Source organism: Protomyctophum bolini (assembly GCF_963924005.1).
Source record: "Protomyctophum bolini genome assembly, chromosome: 7".
NCBI lineage: Eukaryota > Metazoa > Chordata > Actinopteri > Myctophiformes > Myctophidae > Protomyctophum > Protomyctophum bolini.
The window spans coordinates 42,578,090-42,588,466 of record NC_137868.1 but is presented as its reverse complement, the minus strand read 5'-3'; the positions used below and the strand labels follow the sequence as shown (position 1 = coordinate 42,588,466).

At 43.3% G+C, this 10,377-nt stretch overlaps 2 protein-coding genes across 2 annotated transcripts in view; one reads left to right on the top strand and one right to left on the bottom strand.

The window, feature by feature from the left end:
- The window catches only part of grin2db (glutamate receptor, ionotropic, N-methyl D-aspartate 2D, b), a gene marked incomplete at its 5' end in the record, with an annotated part of 136,559 nt that overhangs the window by 18,397 nt on the left and 107,785 nt on the right, over nucleotides 1–10,377 (top strand). The window contains 2 exons of the mRNA XM_080768345.1: nucleotides 3,401–3,606; nucleotides 9,187–9,355. Of these exons, the coding sequence (XP_080624471.1) occupies nucleotides 3,401–3,606; nucleotides 9,187–9,355 (375 nt within the window). The remainder of the gene's footprint in view (nucleotides 1–3,400; nucleotides 3,607–9,186; nucleotides 9,356–10,377) is intronic.
- Nucleotides 1–10,377, bottom strand: part of pitpnc1b (phosphatidylinositol transfer protein cytoplasmic 1b) — a 350,470-nt gene that overhangs the window by 259,594 nt on the left and 80,499 nt on the right. The gene's annotated exons all lie outside the window — the stretch shown is intronic.

The following is a 10,377-nucleotide window of genomic DNA, read 5'->3' as shown; positions in this document are numbered from 1 at the left end:
ACGGGGTGCGACGGAGGCAGATGATTCGCTGTGGCGACCCCTGAAGGGAAAAGCCGAAAGGAAAATAAGAAAGTAAAAAAGTACAATATGTGGATCTCGGGTGTAGTGGGAGTAAAAGTATTGGGGAATTGGAAACAGTCAAGTAAAGTGCAAATACCTCAAAATTGTAAGTACAGTAAAGGCCTACTTAAGTATAAACTTTTACACCACTGGTGAGCACAGAGAAGACTGCATTATTGCACTACTATTATACGGTATACAGCAGTGCTTCTTAGTGGCAGTGCCGCAGATGATCCATATAGATCTGTTCATATTAGCCTACAGTTTTTGTTGCTGCTCTGTAACAGTTAAGAGTTGAAGGTGGTTGAATAATCGCATCGCAGACGCATGTATATCGCGTGCACTTGGTTTAACAGATCTGTTGTGGAAAAGAGTGATGCATTGCAAACGTGCAGTTCTGCCTCCATTGAGGCACAAACGCATCCATGCTGGATTATCGCGAACACCTCTGTGAGGAAGTATAGCCAATGGAAGCTATTATATCCTCCCCGGTATATGGGACGGATTGCTCAGCAGTAGCCAATGAATTTACTAATTGGGTACAGGGCTGCTATACATTCCGCTAATGGGAGGACAGGACAGCTGCACACAGGACACTTTTGTCCCAGACACACAGGGCTGGACTGGGACAAAAGTTCGGCCCGGTCATTTTCGCGTGAATTTGGCCCAGACCGGCCCACCCACCACGACCAGCGCGCAGATAGCAGAAACTCTACAGTACCGGCTCCCGCTCCGTCGAGGCACACACAAACAAACAAACAAGCCCTAATACCACTTTTACAGAACAACATAAATGACACAAACCAACAGACAACTCTCTACACAACCCCCTTTTGTAGAGGGTTTTACTTGTCACTCACAGTGGAATTATCATGATGGCACTGGCAGAATGGCAGCACGCCCGGACCTTTCCTGGCAGCCCTGTCGCCTATTGGCCCCTGCCTGCCTGTCCAAAAAGATTTTTTTTTCCTTTTTTTTATCATGGTGGCCAACCGGGAATATGCCCGGTACGTCCTATGGCCAGTCCACCCCCCCCCCCCCCCATACAGAGAGAGATAGAGAGAGAATAAAATTCCCTTATACTGTAAACGTCAACACACAGTATGATCCGAGTGTCCTCCAAACAAACAGTCCTCCAATCGGCCCTTTCTTCCAAAAACTGTTGAACTGGACCCCACGGCCTATATTTTCTTCAATTCATCATGTTTTCACTTTTTGGTCTTGGATCCTTCACCGGGAAGGAATGTACAGTATAACAACAAAAACAATATTTATTCATGAATTAAAGACTTCAGAAAGGTCATTCAGTATAAGATGAAGTATGCCGGTGTTCATTTAAGAGGCTTTTATATAAAGGCATCGCAGACCGAATTCAGAATGACGAACGGAGACAAAAGTATAGGCCCATATATGTGGATTACGGGTTCAATTACCTCAGAAAATAGCAAACGTTTGACATTGACCTCCCTGGCTGTTCAGAGGAAAATGTATTTCGTACAAACATGGTGCCGTGTGTGTGTGTGTGTGCGTGTGCGTGTGTGTGTGTGTGTGTGTGTGTGTGTGTGTGTGTGTGGAGAGCAGAGCAACTAGAGGCAGAGCGAGTTGAAATGACCTCATTTACAATGACATCATTGTACACACATGTTCTTCTTGCTGTAATATACTATTTATTTGGATCACAACGGTCCTCTGACTTTTTGTACATTCCTGACAATTCTGTAGCCGCCTGCTGCTCTTTTATGAATTGTATCATGAATACTGTATATCAAATCAAAACAGAGAGGAGGTGAGGCAAACCAGGAACGCAGGCGCGAACAAGTCAAAGTACAAAGAAATAATGAATAAATGCGTCCTCTTTGGTAATTGTGGGGGTGTATAGGCCTATTCTGGACGGGAACCACTGTTGGTGTTTTAACTAAGCATTATGTTATGTACTATGTACTTTAGCTATTGAACAATAGCAGATCTACAAGCTCATAGCTCATAGCTCATAGTGTCAAGGTGAGGCTCTGATCCACAGACCGTGTGTCAGCCCTGGCCACTCCCACTTTCCCTTCCACTCATGCAGTCCCATTCTCTCACCTGTCTCCAACTCCCTCGTCAGCCCACCTGTGAACACTTGTGCCCATTTACCTGCTCCCTATATAACTGGACTCCTTTACAAACACTCACTGTCAGAGAACATTTGTCATTTTCCCTGAGATGTTCCTGGTTCCTTGTTTCTGTGCTCTTCAGGTTTGAATCTTGGACTTCATGATGTACTGCCTTGTACTCTACAGTCTGCCCTTTTTGGACTTCCTAGTTTATTTTTGTACATTTGGAGTGTTTGAAAAAAATATATTTTTATAACCCATTTGTAACCCATCTTTCACCCCTGTGTCAATCATCTAATGTGATCCTGGGCTCTACACACCCTCCACCAACCTAGTCCCCCAATATATGGAGGACAAGGGGAGAGCAACGGACTTGAACTCATGCTTCCTTCATGCCTGAGTGTCCAAGTTACTCCTTTTACACCTGACATTTGGAATGTTTGGATTTGTCTCCTGAGTATCCTGAGCTTATACAGCTACTTTTTGTTTGTTACCCGTTTCTGATATAAATAAACCACTTTGATTTTGAACCTTCCTGTTGTGGCTCCGCATATTGGGTTCAGTCATCCGCTTATCCTGACACATGGCGTAAGTGGCGCGCTACGAGCTTGTAGGTCTGCTATTTTTGGAAAAATCGTGAAAACATTTAGAAGAGGATTTAGAAGATTTAATTTATTTATTTTTGAGGTCAGGCCTAAATGGATTAATTACGAAAAAGTTAAATACGGAGAGAAGTAGGTTTCTGCTCCGACAGTATTATGCAATGTGGCGCCCCCCTCTGGAGTGATTGTGTAAATATATAGTGGGGCCTCTCCATCATCAAAGAGTTGCCCACCTCTGGCCTATAACACATATCAATGTGGAGGTCCTTATTGGCACGAAAACACCTTGAGAACATAGAAGGTATAGAATAGGCCTCAGCAGGTCTTCATGGGCTTAAAGGTAGAGTAAGTGATTTCACTTAATTCAAATATCACTTATTTTTTTGCTTTGTTGTGATAATCCTCTCTACTATAGAGTGTGCTGACCATATAAGGAGTTCCTCCCTGTCCCCAGTTAACCCCTGGGGGTCAAAAAACCGTAGGTTTCGTTTTTGACTCTATCCTGATTGGACGAAGGCTTAGGTCCCACAGCCAAAAACGAAACCTAAGGTTTTTTGAGTGAAATCACTTACTCTACCTTTAAAGATGTCTAGACTGTGTCTAACGTATGCGTGTGTGTGCGTATGTGTGTGTGTGTGTGTTCAGGTAGGCTGGTGGGAGAACGGCGTGCTCCGGCTCCGCTACCCGGCCTGGTCTCGCTACGGACCCTTCCTCAGACCCCCGGACGACGCCCAGCACCTCCGCGTGGTCACGCTGGAGGAGCGTCCCTTTGTCATCGTGGAGCTGGCGGACCCCTCCTCGGGGACCTGCATCCGGGACTCGGTGCCGTGCCGGCGGCCCCTCAACGCCAGGTCAGAGCACCGCAGTATGGTCACACACACACACACACACGGTCGGGCATGCTCTCCATGCGTTTGTGGGATGGGGCGTCACATGCATGCTCCATGCGGTGGAGTATTGCATGCATACTCCATGCGTTGATGGAGTATTGCATGCATACTCCATGCGTTGATGGAGTATATTGCATGCATACTCCATGCGTTGATGGAGTATATTGCATGCATACTCCATGCGTTGGAGTATCGCATGCATACTCCATGTGTTGATGGAGTATCACATGCGTACTGTGGTATTTGAGCTGCATGCTGTGAGCTTGTATATCTGCTATTTTCAAATTCCCATCTTTTTTATATAGATAGATAGATAGATAGATAGATAGCTGAGCCATAAAAAAATATCCTTAGGGTTTTTAAACTCAACTGAGTGCCTTTGAATTTCTTTTTAAGTTCACCTTTTCTTTTTTTCACACTTTGGGATGTCAGCCCAAATTTCCACAAGGGACGGAACTTTAGATATTATTTACCGGTACCTCGAACGCATCTCAATTTAAAGACTCGGGGCTTCGTCTCCTTCCAGTGCAGGGGGGGGATAGATTATTAGCATGCCGACGTTGAAGTTATTGCATAAAAAATGTATGGGCTTCTGTGCAGCATGCAAATGTAGCGCAGCAGTCTAGTCTGGTGCAAACACGTCGGAACAGGAATGAGAAGGCATGAGGAGCGGACATGACTTTCTCTCTTAACAAACATCAAACGACTCCATATCAATCCCACCAGGGCAGTTCGTTTTGAGCAGCGTGTTGCAGAAAAACATGTTAACACACAACATGCAAAGCAAACAGATTATACTCCAAGCAGCTATGGCGTAGAATGAAATCATATTAAACGTTCTCAAATTCACATGGTAAAAAAAAAAAAAAATACAGCAAACCTACTTGGATGAAAAGTAATTAAAAGAAAATCGATTTACAAACACGTGCTGTTGAACTGCAGTGTAGATCTGATATTTTCCCCTGTAGGCCTAATGATTGCCCCAGAATATATTCAAGTGGTTAAACATTGTCTCGTATAAGGTAAAAAAAATTGATATACAATTGTATGAAATATAAAAGTTTTACGGAGCATTTAAAAGTCGTGCTGTGCCACGATTGCCCCAGAATATATTCAACTGGTTAAACATTGTCTCGTATAAGGTAAAATTTTTTTTGATATACAATTGTATGAAATATAAAAGTTTTACGGAGCATTTAAACGTCGTGCTGTGCCAAGGCAAGGGGACAAGGGGGAGGATTAAGAATGTCACTCAGTGTTTTACAAGCGGGGGTGAGACGTAATGATGCCCTGATGGCAACAGGAGAGGCTTTACAAACTCACCTGCCAATATGTCTAACGCAGAAGCCAAAAGGGCTTTGAGCGTTCCAGAGGATTTTCGGGGTCGGTTATACAGAAAACTGTGACGCTGTGAAACCATGGCAGATTTAAAAAGAAAATTGCAAGCTCAGGCGACTCTCAATAGAAGACAGAGGACAATCGACAGAGGACAATGCAATGGGGGGGGGGGGGGGGGGGGGGCTGGCAGAACAACTGCATTTAGTTGAACTTGTAGGTCTGCTATTTTTGGAAAAATCGCGAATCTTTGAATATATATATTCTTTCAGAGCGAACGTTTTTATCTCAAATATTTGCTTCTGGGAGGGGGTTCCTGGAACTATACATATTTTCAGATGGGGGAGGGGGGGGGGGGGGGTCTGCGGCCAGAATACAGATCATTCTGCGGGTCCTTGACATGAAAAAGTTTGAGTATATATACCACTGACATAGAAACATGGGGTTTTTCAGAAAACTGTCCGGATTCAGAAGACATTTTGTAAGAATCGTCCTCAGGTCTAAATGGGTTAACTGATAAGAAAGAATCCTAAATGCAATGCTGCGTTGTTTAAGTGATGTCTGTATATACTACCTTCTAAAAAGCTAAAATACCTCCTCGAAAATCACAGACAGTGCAGCAATAACCTAGAAGAAACCTTTTACAGTAGGTAATTAGGGGGCAGTGCCACAACAGGTGTGTGACTATAGTCCCTATTTCACACCACAGCCTTTGCCAACATAAGCGTGAGAGAGAACTGTACATTGTATCTATTATAATATGCCGTAATATACTCCCTGTGCATAATTTGGAATTGTTATTATGTTGCTTTTTAAAAAAAAGACACTCTCCCACTGTGCTGAGGTGAAGTTTACGCACAATAAAGTTTCCCTGTTTCTGAAGCACTTCTCTTCCCTATAAGACAATACCTTTCAGTTTGCTATCTAGGTCATTATTAACCCATGTTGTACTGAGGTCGATACAAGTAAAGGGTTCTAAATCCTAACATTTGTCTGAAAAAAAACATGTTTCTATGTCAAGTGGTGCTCAACCTTTTTCATGACCCCCAGAATTATCTCTATTGGGCCACGGACCCCCATCTCAAAATATGTAGTTCCAGGGATCCCCCAGAAGCCAATATTTTAGTTAAAAATGTTCGCTCTGAAATATATATTCAAAGATTTGCGGCCCCTTTTTCACGACTTTTCAAAAATAGCAGACCTACAAGCTATATGAGTTTGTAGATCTGCTATTTTTCAATAGCTAAAGTATAACGGAATGCTTAAAACACCAACAGGGGTTCCCGCCCCACAATGGGTTAAACACTGCGATATCATTAAGTGTCGTTAACCTCGTTAAAACGATGATCAAGTCTGCAACAAGTCAGCTCCATTGTTCACACATTAATCCTGGCCTTCCTATTTTGCAGAGCATTAATTGTTGGAACAGAGCTGGAGAAATGCAAAACATGGCTCTGGAAATCCAGCTACTGTAGTTATAGGCAGACAATTAAAAATTAAAACAACCTATAACAATGATGATGTCTTCTTGTTGCGAACGTCTAAATCAATAATTTAGCATACAATACTGATAACACAAGCATGCAACGTAATCAATAAATTATTTGTATTCTAATATAACCCAATTAGCATGCTGGTGTTTTCTCCTTTCCCTGCAATGTTGTTGTTGCCTTTTGCCTTCTCTCATCCACAGTGTGTCGATCAATAGCAATGCCTTAGTTTTCTCCTTGAATAACTTCGGGGCAACATTTCGATAGATGCGAGAGATATATTATGCAGATTTGTATACAGTATATATAATCGGTTCACATCATTTTTCATATTTAGATTCGTTTTTAGTTTGTTGTTTTTTTTTTTTTTTTGCCCTGACCATAAAAGTATGTCATTTCCATATTGTTGTAGACATTGCTAGTATATGCGTGTTTAACCCATTTTGACCTGGAAACGATTCTTTAATCCTGACAGTTTTCTGAAAAACCCCATGTTTCTATGTCAGTCGTTCTCCAACATTTTCATGTCAAGGACCCCTCAAGATTATTATGTAATTGGCCGCCGACCCCCATCTGAAAATATGTAGTTCCAGGGACACCCTCCCCCCCCAGAAGCAAAGATTTGAGTTAAAAACGTTCAAAGATTTGCACCACATTTTCACGATTTCTCAAAAAATAGCAAACCTATACAAGAGAGTGCCGCGCTATGAGCTTGTAGATCTGCTATTTTTCAATAGCTAAAGTATACCAAAAGGGGGTTCCCGGGCCAAAATGGGTTAACTTGGCTTTTCTTTGAGGCACTATATACGTATAGTTCAGGATATGGAGCAGGTGTTGCTTCCTCTGATCTCCCCTCCTAGGCCGTGGGCGCTCGCCGCTCGGCGCGCTATACAGTCAATACTATAAAACTAGAAAGAAACCATGTACACCTCGCTGGAAAGAGACGCCGCACTCCACAGAATATTTATGCACGACTAGCTGGCTCAGATGCACTTTTTCCTTCATATAGCTATACGTCGGGGCTATATAACACGTTTTGGCAGGGAGCTTTTTTTTATCACAGCATAATAGCAAACCCTCCATTTGACTTGGCACGACTCCACGTAGTGACGTTAAACCGAACGACTGTCCGATGACGCGGACCGCCACGTCCTTGTGTGCCCCCTCCCCATCACCCCCTCCCCACCGTCCACCGTCCACCCCCCCCCCTCCCCAAACTGACATCCATCAGGTGTCCTTAACCCATTTAGACCTGACTATAGATTCTATACAAAATGTCGTACAAATCCTGAATTTCTGTAAAAAATAAACCTGTTTTATGTCAGTGTCAACTGTCAAGGACCCCCAGAAATATCTGTATTTGGCCGCGGACCCTCATCTGAAAATATGTACTTCCAGGGGACCCCCACCCCACCCCAGAAGCAAAGATTGAGTTAAAGACGTTCGCTCTGAATGAATATATATCCAAAGATTTGTGCCACATTTTAACAATTAAAAATATAGCAGACCTACAAGCTCGCGCTATGAGCTATATGAGCTTGTAGATCTGCTATTTTTTCAATAGCTATAAAGTACAACATAATGCTTATAGTTAAAACACCATGAAAGGGGGTTCTTCCGGCCCAGAATGGCTTAAGGCTGCGCTGGTTGCTCCGTTCCCTCTGACCCCTCTCTGATCGATATGTGAGTCAGTTGCTGTAGGCCCCCTGGAGGGTGACTCATATGGGTCTGTAATAATAAGACCACACACCGAAAAGACTCTCTTCTGCTTCAGCGCCTCCCGGAGGAATGACAGACCGTACACCGTACACCGCACCCCGCGCGACTTGCTTATATGGCTGTCGCTCAGGGGCAACCACACGCACACACACGCACACACGCACGCGGATACATATGTCTTCTGTGTGTGTATCTGTCTCTCTTTCCCTCTTCCTTTGTTGTCGCACCGTGCTAAAACGACGAACCTGCAGGGTGACAACAGACAGTCGTCGCAGCAGCCCCACAGCTGACATGATTAAAACCCGCACCTAATTCTAATTGCCCCCCTTTTACTTTTTTAATTTGAACTGCTTTGGTTCGCTTAGTTATTTATTTAAAACGTTTATTTATTTATTTTTTATTTTTTCAAAGCGACTGTAACCCATTTTGCGGCGGGAGCCCCTTTTGGCGTTATATGCTATGCTTTATAGCTATTGAAAAATAGTTATTTATTTATTTATTGTTTATTAGTTACTTTTGAAAAATCGAAGAACGACTGACACAGAAACATAGCTTTTTCAGAAAACTTTCTAAACATTTTTTTTAGAATCTGATCTCAGGTCAAAATTGTTTAAGTATACCTAAAAAGTGATGCATATAATTTCTGCATGTATTATTATTACTGTACTACTATTATTATTATTTCTGTTTTTGTGCTTCTCTCCTTATATATATATATATATATATATATATATACACCGTCTTTCGCTGCAGGGTTCTCTCTCCATCCTCTTGTCGTGTTTTTTTCCCCTTCTTAAACCCCTTGAAGATCGACAAGCTCTCCTTGACCGCTTAAGACCATCATGTCTGTTTACGCTCCTCTCCTCTCCTCTCCTCTCCTCTCCTCTCCTCTCCTCTCCTCTCCTCTCCTCTCCTCTCCTCTCCTCTCCTCTCCTCTCCTCTCCTCTCCTCTCCTCTCCTCTCCTCTTCCTCTCCTCTCGTCCCGTGCGCCACACAGTTACATCCAGGAGGGAGTGGCCCCCATGAAGCAGTGCTGCAAGGGCTTCTGCATCGACATCCTCAAGAGGCTGGCCAAGATCGTGGGCTTCACCTACGACCTGTACCTCGTCACCAACGGGAAGCACGGCAAGAAGATTGACGGCGTGTGGAACGGAATGATCGGAGAGGCAAGTACTCCTGTGTGCGTGCGTACGTGCGTGCGTGCGTGCGTGCGTGCGTGCGCCTGCTCCCGTGCTTGCGGTTATGGTTATGTCTCGCGCTCAGAGGGAGCGCTCCCATAGTGTATCGCTTCACTCATATCCCTAATATAACCACGGTTACTGCGTAACCTCCAGTTATAGGTTAGGGTTTGAGGTGGGTTGTCGTTTGTCGGACCAATGACTAGTATGAATTACGTAACGTACCGCACCCACGTGCCTGTGTGCGTGCGTGCGTACGTGCGTGCGCTGCTCCCGTGCTTGCTAGTCGACTAGTTTACTAGTGTATTATTTTTTTCTCCCCCTGGTCAATATAGGGATATCCCTTTGGTGTAGTTAGTTAGTTAGTTAGTTTCATTTATTGTCCACGTGTGGAAATTCATCTTCGGTCTCAAACCGTAAAAATCAAACGGTTACTACAACAACAGCAACAACACTTAACACATTTATTTTCACATGGCAAAAAAAGTGCAGGACAAACAGTGGCAGATACATTGGAAAAACAAACAAATCTTGCGAGACATGGTATAATTTAGTGCCTTAATGGCATTTGGTATGAAAGAATTTAAAAAAATGTTACGGTTAGCTCTTGGTACTTTGTACCGTCTACCAGAGGGAAGCAGTTCGAACTCCCCGCAGAGTGGATGAGAGGAGGTCGTTTGCTATCTTGATAGCTTTTTTTATGAAGTACCTCCTTGTAGATACAGCCTAATTGTTGCTGTCTCTTCCCAATTATTTTTGAGGCTAGGTTTACTATTCGCTGCAGCTTGCTTCTTCCTTTTACATTTAGATTGCCAGTGGTTTATAAGATATTGAACTTTCACCTCGGGAGACCTGAGTTCGAATCCCGGGCGTTTACATGTGTGTCTCTATTAGTATATACTTAATGGTATCGTATTTTAGAAATACATTGTGAAGAGTGAGAATGCTCTTGGTCCTCACGAGGAATTATTTTACGATATTTTGTCGTAAAATAACTGTTGCAATGACTT